The following is an 18,601-nucleotide window of genomic DNA, read 5'->3' on the forward strand; positions in this document are numbered from 1 at the left end:
ATATCTTGAAGAACTTTGTTTCAGCGGCTTCCTCATATGTTAAAAAACCCAAACAATCAAGTGATTGAATTATTTATATATATATATTTATTGTAACTTTCAAAACTATAGTGGTCAAAAATATCCATTTTCTAAAGAATAACTAAATGTTCATATCAGCTTTGAAAGGACAATTCARTTATTTGTAAAAAAGAAATCAGTCCTTTTCATTGATTTGCTGGATTGGAAGCCTCAGCTGTAGAGGTTGGCGCAGACGCCTCAGCGATTCCTCAGCCTGTCAGTACAAAAAAGAATAAGTTGTTCATCCTGCTGCAGCCCGTAATTTTCTCCTCCCCTTTCATATATCCAGTATCATAAGATGTTGGTCTTATGCAAGAAAGCAGACTAATGAAGTGGAGGATGCTGAATATTTAGACGTGTTCAGGTCATTCAGCCAGTTTCCAGAAAGCAATGTGTGCCCTGTTACCCCCACCCCACGGTATTGTTTTCCAGAAAACACAGAAATTACAAGATTCATACTCACAGACCACTGAAAAAGTAACAAACTATAGCCTTATGCCATATGTGACTTACCAAATAATACCCTTAACCAAGGGTCTTGAACTAAAATTTCAATTTTAAYGAGACATTAAACACAGAGTTGGACACCGGGTTGGGTAGGTGGGACAAAGGAATGAGAACTGGAGGTGGAGAGGGTAAAGATTTGCCTTCCCCCTCCTGTCCCTGCCAAGGGCCACAAAGTTGCTCCCAGGCACACCCATCAGCTTTACAGAATGTGGGAGACTGGATGGAAGTCTAAGCGTATTGCCTAAGGAGTAGCATTAAGCTGTCAAATGCTGAACTCTGCCAGACAGTCTCCTTCCAAGGTAGGGAGACTGTATTACCACAGCAGTGCAGCAAACATGCTGTTTTTGAAAGCAGCACAACTATTCTATTAAAAATGCCAAGGATGCAAATATTAAGTAAGCAAAAATATACTAAATATGCAAAAATGTACATGTAGGGCTGACAAACTGACTTATTTTTTCAATTAAATTCATGAAGGTCTCTCTTTTTGATGATCTGCTCAAGTAGCGTGTATGTCAGTGACAAACATATCGCATGGTTATTTAAACAGCTCAAAGTGGCTGATAAGTAATAAACTGTTCTGAATATAAGTAACAAACCTTGAAGTCAGTCTTCTGTTAGCTGAGAGTTTACTGAAAAGTCATACCCCAGCGGCTATCTCATTATTTAAGGACTTTGTGTAAATACCTCTGCTAGGTCTTCTTTTAGCTTGTTATATTGTTGCACACTGAAACACTGGCTTTTGGATTTCCGATAGAAGTAGTGGAGGAACTGCCTGTCTTTAGCACCTGGGTAAATGTAGTCCTGGTAGAGAAAGCAGGGAACATACTTGAGGKTAGCAAGAAAAATGGGTAGAGGTCAGAAGATTACGTGTACAAAAAAGTTTTCAATAGACATTTAGCCTGTTTCAGGAGCTAGCCTAGTTCAACAGGGATAGGTGTGTGTGKGGGGGTGTTACATAATACACACCCTCATATATATATATATATGTATATATATATTATATATGCATATATTTTGCTAACAGGCTACATACAAAGGTTCTATATATCATAAGGACTTTTTAGAGACAGGTTAGGAATCACTTCTACTATGTCTAAAGGAATTTTCAACCATGATAAAGGCATATCTTGATTTTCATGCCTGGAGCCATCTGAATAAATGGATATGACTTTCCAAGGAGTCAGAGAAAGTTCAACTGCTATTTCTCAAAGATATATTTGAAAATGTCAAACAGTGGCACCAATGGCTGTTTAAAAAAGCCACATAGTGATCTCTATTTATATACAGAAAGTAGAAATGCCTTAGCCCTTCTTAAAAATCAGTGAGAAGGAGTAAAACTCACAGAGCCAGCTGTTCATAAGAACAGCCATGTCTTCTCTTTCTGCTAAACAAATCTGACATCTCATGAGTTCTACAATTGGTATTATGGAAGTAAGCGTCGATTACTCTTCCATATAACTCCCTAACAAACAAAAAGAGTTTTGCATCACACAAAGTTCAACATGAAGATGTCCACTTTGGGAATAGAGTACAGAGCCAAAATAGGAAAAAGAAACATTTCTCCAAGCAATACATAATTTCAGGACTAGTCTGCATTCTGCAGTTCAGTGAGGATCTGCTTTTTTGTTACTCAGCAAATTTTTTTCTTCTAAACCACCCAATTCCCCCCTATTTCAGCTGTCATGGATTTACCTTCATTCACTCAAAGACAAGGAAAAGTAGTCAGGCTATAGAGAACAAAGCAATACAAATTTTTTTATGCACTAAAGTAGATGTATTTCAATAATGCAACTGCCAGATTTCCTCCAGTTTGCCAAATTTTGCCAGATTTCCTGCCAGTTTGCCCCCCTTCACTGTTTGTATGTGAACTCTAGCAAATAAAAGATGCTGTTCAGTGATTTGCTTCCTGGTCTGTTCCTAAGGTAGTGTTCATGAACCACCACGGCACTACTAGTTGCTCTCCCTTTACAGCAACGAGCAAGGTGCTAATTACATTTCAAAGTGATCTGCAAGAAGTTAAAATAAAAGGGCACATTTCATTCATCACTTTTGATTCCCCAGGTTACAAAATCTTACAGACAGCGGTTCTGCTCAGCAGCTTGTCTCCAGGTCACGTATACCAGTGCCCGGCTTGATTTCACACAGTGAACAGCTATGTTAGAAAACAACCAAGTGCCCATCTGATGGCAAGGCTACTGAATTACTTTCATCCCAGCCCAAGCACTGTGATTTTCATAGTAAGTTTTCCTCTTTTACAATATTGCAGACATACACAGAATGAGGACTTACCTGTTTAGTTAGAATGAAGTAGGCATAGAAAGCCATGGCACTCCCATAAGTGATAAAGTATGTGACTGGCTCCATGATATCCCACGAATAGACCCACCATGTGAGCCACGCCAACGCTCCCCCTTGTGTTGACATCAGAGCTAAGCCCACCCATAGAAGCCTGGTGGTCTTCGCATCTGCACTGTCTGTGATTCTGGCTTTCATCTAAGGAAAAGAAATACAGAAATCTGTTTAGCCAGAACATGAGTGCAACTGATTAGCAGCTTTTCAACTATGTTCTCTGCTGTTGGGCCATATCCTTCTGTCAGGGCTCTCCTCTTATCTACCTACCCTGCCAAGAGACGATGACTGAAGTCCAAGGGCAACAGGCATATCCTAGCTGTTGTGCCCCAGGAGATGCTGCTGTTAATCTCCCCTTCCCACTACTAGGGATTCACGTCTACTGGATTTCCTTTTATCATTCAAGGTAGCTCTGGTTAATGCTTTCTGAGCCGGGTCCTCACATAGCAAGTCTGAAGGCAAAAGGAGCACGGAAAAGTTTGTTCCTCCCATCAGGCTCTTTCTGGCCTTCTCCCGTCCTGCTGGGTTAGCACAGCCTTTCCTACATCAACACTCACACCTTCCCTTCTTGGATTATGGCAATCAGTAGTCCAAACAATTTGGCTGCCCTGGTGATCACGGAAAACCCTAGCCTAAGTCACAGATGATTTCTGCCTCACTGCTGTTTTTTCTGTAATGGGTATTCAGAACTGATACAGCAAAAGGTGACTAAGTGGACTCTCACTCCTAATACTAGCCACAGAAAGGCTTGTTCATGATAGTTTTCTCTAGTTTTACTGGTTTCTACCTGGGGAACTTGCACAGCACGAAGGAAAAGAATTGAGCTGAAAATAATCCTGTATTTGAACYGACTCTCATTTACCTGACAAACAAGGGAGACACACCCTAGCCATTCATGCCGATCTTTTCACATGACAAAACTTACTCTTGATGAAAAGAAACTTTTGTGTTTTACAGTAAAAATAAGCCCCCTTTCCAACCTGTTCAAGAGGCAGCAGCTGTTCTTTCAGATATTCCAGTTTCTGTAGTAATTCTCTCTCTTTCCTGATCTGGTGATCTTCTATATGTACAGCCACGAACAGTCTGTGAACCAAGGATTTGATATCTTCCATTTCAGTAGCATGCTCACTACTCAGCTTATCTAAGAAGAAAATGTTTGTCATATAAAACATTTCAAAAGCTTACCCCTCTTCATTCTCTTCTCTCCCACCCCTCAAAAAAGCAGAGCCATCAGATGGAACAAAAGCAAAGTGATTCCTTTCTCCAGACAGGTTCCTATTTTCTGAAGCTTTTTGATGCCTTTCACTAGATGAAATGAGATAATCAGAGTCATTAAGTGTGGTTCATACCTTTTTTAGGAGCTGACACACTGTGCGTTGTGTTGTTGATAACAAGTTTAAAGTCATTCATCAATAAGACCTCCATCAAGGTTGTATCAGAGACCTTGCTACCATCTGCAGAAGAAAGATTTAAGTTATAAATCATTTCAGTCATAAAAGATCTTAAAGATTAGCTGATATTCCTTTGGAAAAGTTTCAGTAACTTAGAACTGGAAACGAGGGGGCAACTGTGACATTCAATCAGGAAAGCTCCTTGTTGTTTTTTTTTTTTTCCCTTTCGTATTTATTGTGTCTTTTCACTCCCTCTCTATCATTTTTCTTTACAAAAAGCCCTTTCACCCAAAAGTCGGTATTTCTGTCTGCCTAGGGCTTACAGAAGATCTGCCATTGGTAGGTGGAACACAACTTTAATAAATTAATTGGCTCTTATCCAACAGCACCGACACTCTGCAGGCCCTTCCCAGGGCATTCTCAACACAGCAGATCTTGCAAGATTAGTACTCTGGCAACATTTCTGATCTCTCAAACAACAGGAAAATTATCTGCACCCAAATGAGAAATGGATCCCTTCCTACCTGACATTCAAAACACTAGGGCAAATGTAATCTAAAACCTCTGCTGAAATTTAAAAGATCTGGTTCTGTACAATCTCTGCTTTTTGTTTCGTTGTTTACAGTAGCCTGACATTTGTAAAGGACTTGTTTCCTTTGGTACATTACCACCTTCCTACTTGCTGGCTTTCATTCCTCCTGCTCATTTCACTGTCCACAGCACCTCCTGGCAGCTAAGAGGCAAAGGATCACGTGCCATACTGCAGGGTGCTGAARAGACAGGAGAGGAGCTCCCAGAGTCATTTGCAGCGAGACCTAACRGTGGATCCCCAGGGTTCTCCTTGGCCGGTGGCCAGCAGATCCCAGGGTGACCCAGTAACATGAGCCCCATTGATTCACTTCCTCCCCCAACAGGGGGTTCAGACAGCTCAAGGACCCATGAGGCTGCAGAGCACTGCTGCCAGACACACGATATAGCTGTGGTGTGAGGGCTCCAAAGCCAGAGGCCGGCTGCTCCACAACAGCTCTTTAACCTTCATTTCCTATATATAAAAAGAGCACCTTCCCCCTGCGCCTATGAAGGGGTGCACAAGAGGCAGAAAACAGAAGCTTTACTCTTGACATGAATAATGATCAGGCTATGAAACTTAATGAAGCTTTTTGTATGTAAACATTTGTCGCAGTGCTACTGCCCCAGCACCTCCATGTGCCCACTACAGAAAGGCGCTGCCGATAAGCCCACATCTGCAATTATTTATTCACTGGAACTCTGCTGTCTGGCCCCATCTGCTGAGATTTAGATTACTGAACTCTGAGAGCAAACGCACCAGCTGGCTCCCTGACCCACTCTGTGGGTAGCAAGACAAATTTGGAAGACTATCACTTTCAACCGAAAATTTGAAATTTTAATGTGCCCATCCACTCTTTTTTTTTTTTTTTTAACAGTTTAATAGGACATCAAAGCTCATTTACATGTAAATTATTAAGGTGACATTTATAAAGTGACATTAAGCAAAAAATGCTTTCCAAGGAAGTGCCAAACAGGCTCTTTGTTCTGCATCTGATATAACACAGATTTATTAACTTGTCCAACCTTTCATTCACTGAGAAGCAGAAAAGTGTTTAGTTTTGTTCTTGTTTGTTTGTTTTTTAATATAAAATTCCCTCAAAGCTTTCAGCAAGAAGCTACTTTCCTTCTTATACCTAAGCACAGGTGTTCAAATGTGGACAAGGAGCCATTTTTTTGTCTACAGAAATTTTGCAGGGCTAGAATCAAATCTACAGAAAATGAAAGTGAGCATCAAGCATGTTTCTATGTTTTCAGTTAAGGTTGGGTTTCATTTAATGGCTAAACGAAACTAGAAAAATGTCTACACTAAATCAAATCTTTGTAAGTTTTCTTAAATAATATATCTTTAAATTCAATTTATAGTGCTCAATCAGTATTTTCTATCTACAGTATTAGTTTCCTAATAAATCAAACACCAAAGCTATTCACTACCATTACAATTGCCTCACAGTTGAAAATATGGAGTAGAGAACTACATAACAGTCATTGTTTTAATCAAAGCACACAATGTTTTATTCCAAAGCCAGGGTTTTAAACAGATGACACTAGGTGAAAAAAGTCCTACTTCCTTTCCCGTAGGAACCTGATGCACATCTATGCAAAAAAATGCTCAACTTGTAGATTTCTTATGGAAATTACATTACGCTTCACAAGTAACAGAAGTTTGCACTGAAGCAGAATGAGCAGTTAACGTAAAGCTTTTACTAACACAGCACAGAAGGATGGGATTCAGCAGTGAATCAGATACTCATTCTGTGCAAGTCTGCATAGGTAGCAGTACTCACCAGTAAATGTTCGCAGGAGCATGGTCTTGGTTAGCTCTGCCTCATCCTATTAAACAACCATTTTAAGTGAAAACTTGGATGCTAAGGGGAACAGCAGCTGCTGACAACGATGATTATCACAGTGCCTTTTGAAAATACATTAGAGTCTTACAAAATATCTTTTGCAATGCCTTTAAGTCATCTACCTGCATAAATGGATTGAATCAACAAAAGCAACAGTCTGTCTACCTGCTTCAAGGATTTGGAGAATTAAAACAACAACAAAAACTTTCAGAGAGCAAATTCAATTAACAGAAGACATTAAGAGCCATTTCATAGTTCAAGTGTGAGCTGCTCTTTTATTCTGCAGAGGAAAGAAAAAGACCTAAGTTCATGCTTCTAAGTTCAGAACAAGTCTAAAGTGGTAATGCACCACTTGATGCTATGAGGGCTTTTAAGTATTAGTTTCACTGAGAATCAGTGTATTTAAGTGCCAAAAAACATTTCTCCCACCTGCATATTTCACCATATTAACATAGCTATGAAAGCTGCCTTGCAGTCTGGATCTTCAATGCTGTCTTAGCCACAGCACCTTTTTTTTTTTTTTTAAACTCTTAATTCCAGTTAGCTAAACATAGTATCTTGCTTGTGCTTACTGAATCGCTCATTGATTTGAAGTCTAACTTTCAAAAGAATTAAGCCATTTACAGCTCACACTTCACTTCTTACTCTGACTTGTAAAGATGACTTTTGATTTGACTCTTTGGGCCTTTTAGAAGGTGGCTCAGCCATTAGACTTGCTGCACAACCTCAGCTTCCTCTGAGTCAGCTAAGTTTTGAGGGCTTGTAGCATGTCTCAAAAAACACTTTACAGGAGTAGGTGTTATGCAAGACAGCAAGAGACTTCTCTACCTTTTCTGCCCAGCAGACATCAGTATTTAATATAAAGTTTCCATGCACATGAAGCTCATGCATGCAGTGGGATCCACACAGATCACATCATCTCCACTGCTCTAGAAGATGTAAATACATTGCTCTACACGGTATTTTCCTGCTTTACTAAGTGCTCTCAAAGGCAGCCAACTGTGACTTCTTGATTTGCTAGGAGCATCAATCTATTTTCAGTTCCTTTCAAAGCCCCTGGAGCCAGGAGTGAAGGAAACATGAATGTACCCAGTTATGAACCTTCCAACCAATCTTCCTTTACCCCATCCTTTCTTCTGTCTATGTATTATCTGATGGAAAAAAAAGCCCGGCTGCTTGCTGGGTTGCTACTCACTTTAAAAGTGATCACAGAGGACAAGGAAAGAAAGAGATATCAAAGAAGCCTGAAAAGATATATTTATTTAAAAACAGCATGACAAAGAGAAGCTCCTTGCAAAAGGTAATAGAGAAAACTGTTTGGATGTAAGAAAGGTTATAGTAGTATGTCCAATTCTGCTTTTTAAATTAGCCTTTCCAAGAAGACTCAGATATTGATATTTGAAATATCAATAAACCCCATAACCATTCAAAGAATGACATAAATGCAAGATACCTGTTGCAAAGACTTCTGCTTTCTCAATTCCTTTATCTTCTCTCTGTACATCCTGCAGAAATGCTCCAACTGTTACTACCATTGGCTTGACAGTAAACTGACAGCGTTCTCCTCTTGTGGGCAACGTAAGAGTTATCACAGGAAGACCATATCTGTAATTAACAGTTACTCCTGGGGGAAAAAAGTGAGTGAAAAAGCCATATTGTAAATTGTAGTTAAACTTAGCTGTTTTTAAATCACATGGTAAATAAAGAGAAAACACACAGTACATTCTAGATTGCTCTAATGAATACAGTACTTCCATTTCTGGGACACTATGCACAACAAGGAACTAATTTAATCTCACTCTACCCCCATAAAATAAGTATGTGTCTTCCCAGTTTTAATCACCGAGAAACACAGACCGGGGTGGAGCGGGGGGAATATAGGCTACTGTAACACTAATAATGCCCACTCCACATTTTAATCTTTCCCTCCACCCCACAGAAGCTGGAATTGAAAAGTTTGTTAATGAAGGGAGGAAAGAACCCAATGGAAAATGTTACCATCAGATGGCACCAGCGTGCTGTAAAATGCTCCCTTCTGGTGTATCCAACTTCTAGTTTGCCTCAACAGCTGCACCTGTAACACAGACAAAGGGAATTTGTTTTTAGAAAGGACACAAGATTTATCTAGTAAAAGGCAGTACCCAGCCCATCATGGTGATCTGCTTCTCTGTAATCTGACAGAAGAGATGTATTTCTGGAAAACGCTGTCGCTTTATCAGCTTCTTGTTTTTAAAGGACACAAACATCCCTTCTAGAAAGCATAAATTTTGTTAAAGATATTTAAGGATTGCCCACAGTTTAACTTTTTGGCTTGCATGGTATAAATAACCTTTATAATTACCTCATTATATATATAAGGGGTGTGTGTGTGTGTATATATATATATATATATATATAAATAAAAATAAAATAAAAATATGTATATACACCTTAATAATTAAACCATCCACTCTGACCTAAACGGTGGCAATTTCAGTAACCCACTTTACAACACAGCTTTATAGACAAATGTAGCAGCATGACTGAGCTGGAAATGAGCTAAGCAAACAGAAATGGGGGACAAAGGTAGGAATAGCAATGCTTTTTGTTTGGTTGGTTAGTTTGTTTTTTACTTTAAGAGACCAGCAAACCACTGAACCTGCACTGTATTTTCTGGAATTAGCTGTTCCAATAAGCAATTGCTTATGATGTGGAACAACTGTTGCTGCAAACTTAAGCTCAAGTTTATATGGGACCAGTTATGCATAAAAAGCTGACATTATCATCATCACTATTTGAAATATCTTGAAAGTCTCTGATCTTCCTCAGCACTGCATATGCAAACAGAAACCTCAGTCCCAAACCATCAATTGCTGTCATTAGGAGACTTTTCAAGAACACAGAATTTTTGTTGTCTTTGACATTGTATTTATTTCACTTTGGCTTGCCATACTAAAATGTTACAAAAGTCTGGATCTGCAGCTAACCTACAGTCACATACTTGAAACTGTTTTGATTTTGCTTATATAAATCTCAAAAGATTCAATAGTTTTCCTTTGCAATTTCAACAGCAAGTATAATGTAACATACCTGCAAATTCAAGTTCCCATTAAATCGTGTTTTTCATTGGAAAGCTATTCATTCCAGTCAAAAACATTGAGTCAGTTTAACTCAGTATCTCTTTTTCTTGAAGTTCCATGGAATATTACAACTGAAGTATTTATATACTTCCAGTATGACTTTTGTCAATAATGCCTTAAGTCAAACTCACAAGCAGCCTTTACAAAAAGTAGTACCACAGACCGTTACTATAAATGTTATCATTTCCCCACATTCTCATTTCTTTCTCTCTAAGGTAATGATAAGAAATTGAAATAGAACAGCACAGTGATAAAAACATGCTACTCCACTAAGTGTAAGCTTTTTACCCGTATTTTAATAACACTGCAGTAAAACACGCTCTAATTAAAACACATCTTGCAGTTAGGTTTTCAACAGTAGTATAATGTTACAGCCTTTCCCTTGCCAGGAGAGAARAGCTCAGTTATCTCTGGGAGTCCTTGCCCAGCACCCGGTGCAGCTGCCTTCCCAAGGCTGCTTGAGRAGGAGAGGGGAAAGGGACAAATCAGAGCAAAATCATGGGGGAAATTAGTAGCTGCAATGCCCAAAACTGAGTTATGGCGTTTCTCTTTCTAAGTGTCACCAGGTCAGCTGACACCCCCAGCAGGTATTATTTCCCACACATCGTCCTTACCCAGCTTGTGAAGGAGAGGGGGAGAAAGCCGCCCGTCTAGACGCTATTTGCTTTTCTGGAGTGGGAGGAAAATGAAGGCAAGTATGTGTTAGCTAGTGTTCAGTGGGTACACATACTAAAAAAAGCTATTTRTATTTTTCATATATGTTTTCATATACGTTAGACAATTTGCACGCTTTTCTATCTCTAATAAACACACCCAGRAGCTCTCTGCATAGGAATGATGTCAATTCCAGTTTAATTCTCTAAGGGAAACAAACCTAGCAATTAATTTATTATGGAATAACAATCTGTGATTTGAGAACAAACTGTCTACAGACGTTACAGAAGTTTAAAAGCAAGAGAAAGGAGGAAAAAGGCAGGTGCTGTCACAGTCTACCAAGTCTGCAGATCTTGCTCAACCAAGACTACCAAAAATGAATCATTATTTCAGACCAGGTTCACAATAACTACACATAAGGTATTTCCCTTTTTAAAATGACTCACCAAGGCCTATTTAGGAGACTTCTGCTGCTAGATTTTTGTGCTGTTTTTATAAACACTCCCACTTGGGTAGGAAAAYAAGATATTAGGAGCCCTAATAACCACCTACCATCATTTTAACAAGTGCTCATTTGAGCTACAGAAATATCTTCCCCTTCCTCAAYGTTCCAGTAATTTTTCTTTGCTTACCCTGAAAGCATTTTCATTGCTTCCCTACTGGTCCTAGAGCCGATTTAGATAATCATGGAATGCAACAACAGTTTCAATACAAATTGCAGCTTCAAGAAACATTACTCAGACTTAGCTGCATCATCTGGAAGACTAGTTTAAATTAAACAAACATAAAAGCTCCATAACAGATATCACTCATTCTGCAATAACACTGCTGGTTTTAGTTGCAGTTTCACCAAGGGAAGACAGATAGCAATACTCCAAGTGTCAGAAGTATCTTATTTATCTTTCCCTCTGGCAAAAACCCCGATATTTTTAACCTCTTCCCTCAGTGCAAATCAAAGGTTAAAAAAGTAACCAAGAGGGCTCTTGCAGCAAAGCACTAATTTCAACATGTGTAACTATGTTCTGGCGATCTTGAAGAAGCAACAGCAACACAGCATTCATGTGGCTTTTCTTCAGAACTCACTTGTCTTACAGCACTGTTTAAAAGAACAAGCAAACAACAAAAGAAACAAACAAAGCAGAGCCCAAACAATTAAAAGTTTGTTTTCCCATGACTTTTATTCCACATCATATTTTATCATCTCTAAGGATCTTTCATTCCCTCCCTCTGTTTTAAGTTCCAAGAACAGTCAGTACTGAATTTCAGTAACTAGATAAATTTTGCTGGCCACCAAAATGACAGCTTTAATTAGAAGCGCATCGAGATGACTGACCATGAAGAACCGCTTAAGAAGGCACAGCTGGTCAAATTCACCAGCTCACTGCCACTGAGTTTTACCAGGCAGGCCTTCAATCCATTCTCATCTAAGCAAGCTCACATCATTCGTATTTACTATTGCTTCCTTTTCATTTGCTCTCTCTTACCAACTTCGTGGACAAACTCTTCCTCCCCATATACAAGCTCCACTTTAACTGGTATGCAGAAGTAGGGGGAGAAGGCAGCACATGCTCTCTACAAGTCCCTGATGAGCTCAGCAAGCAATGTTCCTCCCCTTACGTTTTGTGATAGAAAAATCATTTGACTCTACACTGGGCAGTGCAGGATGTGGAGTTCTGGGTGTCTGGTCACTGCAGCATCTCTCTTATGAGGAAAGGCTGAGAGCGCTGGGATTGTTTAGCCTAGAAAAGGCTCAGGAGGGATCTTATCCATGTGCATAAATATCTGAAGAGAGGGTGTAAAGAAGATGGAGCCAGACTCTTTTCAGTGGTGCCCTCTGACGGACAAGAGGCAATGGACACAAACTGGAATACAGGAAATTCCACTTAAACATAATAAAAATTACTATGAGGGTGACTGAGCACTGGAACGGGTTGCCTAGAGAGGCTGCGGAGTCTCCATTCTTGGAGATATTCAAAATCCGCCTGGGCACAGTCCCGGGCAAACTGCTTTTGGTGACTCTGCTTGAGCAGGAGGTTAGACTTGATCTCCAGAGATGCCTTCCAAACCTCAACTATTCAGTGATCTTGGGAAGCCTCTGGATTTTCATCTATGTCAGTTCAGTGAATCAGAAAAATAGATACTGAAAACACTGACATTTAAAAAGCAGGCTGAAAAGGTAGCCTTACCCTCCTCTATCCAAAAGTATGCTTTCAGTAACTGTGCCACTTCACTGCAAAGAAGCATCACGAGAAAGGATCGAGGAGACAAGAAGACTGAACACTAACAGATAACTTCTGCCTGCAATGTCCTCTAGGGACTACAAATAACTACTTTGAAGGTACAGATAATCCTACTTTTCAAAGCAAGCGGACTTCCAAGCCAGCATAAAGGATGGGCCCTAAGAAAGACAATCACAGAGAACAAGTGCATTAATAGGAGGAACACAAAGAATCATTCGGTATTTCCTCTTACTTTACCAAACTTCCCCACCCTTCCCTTCCTACAAACAGAAGCAGATCCAAAATCCTCTCTGAGTCTACAGTTTTGCAGCATCAGAAACCTTGCATCTTCATCTGATTTAAAATAAAATCTATTGTCTGAATGTCGCRATTCTCAAAGAGCCTTCCCAACCTATTTCATTTTCAGGGTGAAAAGGTATACAACACCTAGAAGGAAGTTTGTAAATCAAAGAGGAGTAAGACCAAAAAGGAGGGATGATASCATGAAAACCTATTTGTGCTTATAAAAGTAAAACCAAGCCTACATTCAAGATCTCTGCCACCTGTTTTCTAACAACTTTTGTGGTCAAGAGATTAGTTTGTCAACACAGACAAGATTTTCAGTTTGTCCCACCGAATGGATCTTTGCTTTTATGCCATGTCTTCTTGGAAAAGAATCCTGACCAGGGAAACGTTACAATATTTGACTTTAAAGGTAACAACAGTGGCTGAAGCAGGGGGATTGGACTAGATGATCTCTAAAGATCCCTTCCAATCTCAACCATCCTGTGATTCTGTGACTTTGGTTTCAAAAATACGCTTATAGTACATCCTATTAGCTAAGAAAACAGGCTTGCTGCATCTTTTCCTACAAAGGTCTCAGAAAGAGTGTATCTTAACATATGCAGCTGCTTTCATCTCTCTCAGGAAAAAGAAATATTCAGCTCCTGTGTAGGAATAAAAGTAGTTCTTCAAATTGCCAGTCAAGAAAAAGCTTGTTTATATTTCAGCTGAAATGAGACAACAGAAGAGAAATATGGACGCAAAGTCAGACTAATACACTTACTGATTTACTTAAGTTCTAATCAACTCTCATTCTTCTCTTCAGGGGCTTTTTAAATTCAAATCACTGGGCAGGTTGCAGTGCACAGAAAGAAAAGGTTTAATTCACAAAGCAGCACTGTTTTTCAGCACTTCCATGATATAAAATGTAAGTAAGTTTACTTCCCCTCTAACACAAAAAAAGCAGCTTATGATACACCCACAAAGATGCACTTATCTTACTTTTTATGAGTATTATTTTCCTAGGCTTTTCTTTACTTAACTGTGCAGACTTCCAGTAACTTACAGCATTACAGCTTGGCTGAGTAAGAGTGCCTGAGAAATTAGATTGACCCAGGGCTTAAAATTAGTATTTGACAGAAGCATGCAAAAAGGTCAGTTAGAATTATSAGCAAAATTATCTCCCAGGGACAGCTCTCACCCAGCTTTTCACCACTTTGCTACAGGCAACACGCAGAAGATTAGCCCTGCCAAACAGCCCGTGTAAAAGGAACCAACTGCACAGCTGCTGAAATGCATTGGGGAAGGAAAGCTGGCGATTCTCTGCAACACCCTCTCTGTTCCCCACTCAACAATCTCCAGCACATCATTTTCATCTCTTCTGCAATACAGACACAAGCCATTCTTTGCATATGTTCCATGCCTTGTCCTCTCTCAGGTCCCCAACTTCCCTAGCGTTTGGCCACAAGCCCATGAGGAATCCTAATACCCTACTAAATCAAAAGAGATACTCTCCTCCATTCCACTGCCCCCACTTTTTTCCCATAAAAAATAGTTTATTGAACTGTTCTTATTTAGCAGCAACTAAATGTTATCTGTAGTCGCTTGAAGAGCATCTCCCAGCAGCTGAACTTCTGCTACCATTAAAATTCTACACATTCAAACACCATCATGGCAAAACCTGAACAAYTCCTTGACAAAGCAACTCGTGAGCCGCAGATCCACAGTCAGTCGTGCAAACTGCTGTTGTGCTCTACAAAGCCTACCTTGAAACACCGACCAGCTGCAGGCACCAGCCTTTCCTGTTTTGTTAGCCTTCAAATACCCTGCATTTTCCATAGCATAAAGGATGCAGTCCCAACAAGAAGACACAGGCCAAGAAAATCCACATGTGCCCCTCAGCCAGCCATGGAGGACTCCATTTGCCCATTCCTACATTGCAGCCAGACTTTGTGGGTTTTTTTTTAGTCTGGTTGCTTTTTTTTTTTTTAATATATTTTAGTTGTTCGTTTGTTTTGAGGAGCAAGAAAATATTAGAGATCAACTAGACTAAGAGAAAAGAGTAAGAGAATAGAGACCAAGAGTCTTACATCAGTGTCTGGCCAAGCCCCTAGTATAAGTTAGAGCAAATTTAGGTGCAAATATCTGAATACTACATTAATAAAGATGCTTCTCACTTTTTTCTGCCTCTACATTTCCAGAAATCATTTTCTATATAATTATTTTAAGATAGCAGACCACAAAAAAGTTTAAAAAAATAAAATGAAAATCCATATACCTCTGTTGCTTCCTCTCTTTAAAGGTCTGCTGTTAGGCTACTCCGGACATTTTGGGAACAGTGTTTTGCTCAGACTGCTGTAAACAGAGATTTCGCCAAGGAGAAACACAATTTTTTTTTGATTGCTTTAAAAAAAGAAAAATCGTAGGAACAGAAGAACTGACCAGTTAGATCAAATCAAAAGCCTTTCTCTGTCAGTGGTTGATACCAGTATGCAGATTTACAGATTTACAAAGATTTACAATCCTTGTAACACATAGTTATAGGGTAATTACCAAAAGAAACTTAGTTGTTTTTTTTCATATTCCAAATTTAAATCCTGTTACACTACTGTGGATGCTCAAACTACATGCTGGAGGTGTCTAATATGATTTTTAACCTTGCTAGAAAGTAGCCAAAGAAAGGAAGGGATAAAAAGCCCAGTAAACAGAGAAGGCTTATGGTTTTCCTTCTTAAAGCTTTTGATGGGTAATATCAAAAACAAAGTTCTAGAGCAGACACTGTAAGTGCATCTATAGCCTGTAATTAAAAGAGAACTTAATGTCATAATTTAATAGAAACTTCAACAAGTTTTGTCGGAGAGCGTTGAGCTGCCATTTATTATATCCTGGCAGCAAGCAAACAGGGGAAAATGTTAAAAAAACAAAACAAAAACAAAATAAACAAAAAAACAGACAAAAGCAAAGAAAGGAAGACCCTCCAAACAAGATCAAAGAGGCCACTGGAAACGTATCGGTAACTGATATGTTTAAGAGCTGCCAGTCTTTATGCACGCCCCACAGAACAGTTGCAACGAGTTTAGCAATAATGTAGTAGCAACAGTAACACTTGAGAAGACAACTTTGTTCRAAGTCCCTTATCAGARGTCTATATGAATATATATTTATATATAATTTAAGTAATGTGAAACTCACCTATAGCAGCCATGTTTTTGACTCTGTTTGCTTGGAAAAGAGTTTTGCTGAGAGAAGTAGCTTCAAAAACAATCCTGCTAAAAGGGTAGCTCTAGCAGAGACACCTAAAAAATCCAAATCCTATTCAGACATGGAAGAAATACAGCCGTACTGCTGAGCCTGCAGAGACCTTTAACTGAAAGTGCAGCCAATGTTGCGATGAGCATGCCCTGACATTGCAAGATTTTTGCCTAATGACCTATGACTCTCAAACATTGGTGAACAGAGGTCTGAAACACTGCTATTACCCAAAGAGAAAAAACAAAGCTTTGTCAGATATCACAAAAATACATTTTTTGCTTTCTTTTTTATTTTTCTTTCAGAATTCTGTCTTCTCCCATCACTATTCAAGAAACATTTTTAATCTAAAAATACCAAAATGGCTGTGGCTTTGCTGATACTGCCTGCTTTCAAGCTTCGGTTGTTGACATCCCTGTTTTAAAACAATACCTTAGCTGAAATGCTGACTCAGTGAAGTCTGTAGTAAGATTTCTGTTGAATTCAACATAAGTCTGTTTTTCACCTTTTTCCTACAGGAATTAAAAGTACCAAGTGTACAGACAACAATGTTCCTTGGAAATCCAAAGAACCACTGCTAGCTGTGATCCACACAGCTATCAGTCTCCCCTTCAGAGTCTATACTTTTTACAGCAAGCCTGTACACGTACCCCTTTCTGCTAGAGCCAGCAGGGTAAACAGCAAAACTAAGAATTCCCAGTAAAGTTTTCCAAAGTTTTTTTCTAAAGTTTATGACCATAAAAAAATTAAAACCAATACAAGTAGATCAAAGCCTCTGTATACCTGGGATGGTCTGGCACCTGTGCTGCCATGCGCCTGCCATGCCTCCCTGGGGGGTTAGCAAATCCGCATTTTAGCTTCTCCCTTGTAACCCCCAAATCCTTGGAACTCCAGCCAATTAAAAGATGTTCTACTTTCTCTATTAATTCACTTAGAACATATATTTCAAAGACTGATCTAACAAATAGAAAGAACCTGCTTTCACTGAATACAGTGTTTATCCAATATTTTAGGAACCCCTTTAAATGCTACTCTAAAGTAAACAAGAATATAAAGCCACGCAGAACACGAAACCAGTAGTCAATGTTGCTCTTTTTCTTTTCCTCAGGCTGGTGGTAATATTGATACATATCAGATGAAGTCATCTGGTTTCCCAACAAAAATGGATTATCCCCAAAGACTGTAAGGCAATGACTATATGGCAGAACCTGTAATGCAGCTACATACTTTGGGATAACATTTAAATGAAGCTCCACTAATGAATCAGACTGCTGTGGATAGCAGAATCTCTAGCCTGAAACACCAAAAAGCCTGTTTTACACTGGCAAGTTTTCTGTAGGCCACCTGCAGTAAATCTGCTCACCTGATTAATTAACCAAGTGGTGTTTGCAGTTCAAACCCAGTTTTGTCTCCAAATCCCTCTCTGGCGCCTATTTGAATGGAAGCACACCATTTGGGAAAAGCATTACTAAAAACAAACTCAAAAATAAGATAAATAAATTCCGCAAGAGTGTTCTATGTTAACATGTGATGTTTATAGTCTGTACCACAGAACGAGACACAGCATTGACCTAGCAATTGGATGATCTGTGATCTTTCCATTCACATTCCCCCACCTACACCCAAATTTATATATGAATTCTATGTAACATGAAATTTCAAATAATTTATTATCATTATTATGGGTTTGCCATACTCATGTTAATGCTTTACTACTGAGAGAAAGTAATGGAACATAAAAACTTCTTCTGTTCCAAAGATCTGAAAACAGTTTAGTTTTTAATCCTGGAACTTTAACACAGGATCACTGGAAAATTATATTTACTCCTTGCCTTTGTTATCTACGTGTGCATATAGAAACAGATGACCTACCAGGAAAAGAGTCTGCCTCTATGCTTTGTGGTTAAAATGACAAAYTTGTTATTCTTTGATTATTTTGTAAAACATTATGTATATACAGTTTGTGTGGCAAAGAAAAAAAAGTAGAAAAGAAAGCCACAGGTATTCTAAGATATTTCATTTAGTTTCTCTTGACAATAGTAAATTGCATCCTTAAAAGCACTGTGATACACAGGGGCAATCTACATTTACACTACATCAGCTAGATCAATTACTGGAAAGCTAATAACTATTAATAAGGTGTAAAAGTATACAAAATTGAACTTAAACATTTAGTTAAAAAAAAAAAAACTTCCTTTTAGCAGCTTCGATTTGAAGGAATACAGAGTACAGCTTATACAGTATTCGCAGTTGCAAAAACACGTTTCTCCGAAGGAGTCTAAAATGTCTCCACTGTACTTGTATCTTCATAAACTGGCAAGGCAGCTCCATAGTCATTATAAATATGTCTG

General features: G+C 38.9%; 1 protein-coding gene across 2 annotated transcripts in view; it reads right to left on the bottom strand.

The window, feature by feature from the left end:
* Positions 1–64: 64 nt before the first annotated feature.
* The window catches only part of MCUB (mitochondrial calcium uniporter dominant negative beta subunit), a 52,893-nt gene continuing 34,356 nt past the window's right edge, over positions 65–18,601 (bottom strand). Inside the window, exons 2-8 of one of the 2 annotated variants that reach the window (XM_026079054.1) lie at positions 8,726–8,801; positions 8,181–8,351; positions 4,269–4,373; positions 3,900–4,060; positions 2,860–3,063; positions 1,255–1,371; positions 65–274 (exon numbers count right to left, since the gene is read on the bottom strand). In XM_026079054.1, the coding sequence (XP_025934839.1) occupies positions 197–274; positions 1,255–1,371; positions 2,860–3,063; positions 3,900–4,060; positions 4,269–4,373; positions 8,181–8,351; positions 8,726–8,801 (912 nt within the window). In that variant the 3' untranslated portion in view covers positions 65–196. The remainder of the gene's footprint in view (positions 275–1,254; positions 1,372–2,859; positions 3,064–3,899; positions 4,061–4,268; positions 4,374–8,180; positions 8,352–8,725; positions 8,802–18,601) is intronic. The other variant, XM_026079055.1, reaches the window with a different exon arrangement.

Source organism: Apteryx rowi, unplaced genomic scaffold, assembly GCF_003343035.1.
Source record: "Apteryx rowi isolate R43461 unplaced genomic scaffold, aptRow1 scaffold_491, whole genome shotgun sequence".
Classification (NCBI taxonomy): Eukaryota; Metazoa; Chordata; class Aves; order Apterygiformes; family Apterygidae; genus Apteryx; species Apteryx rowi.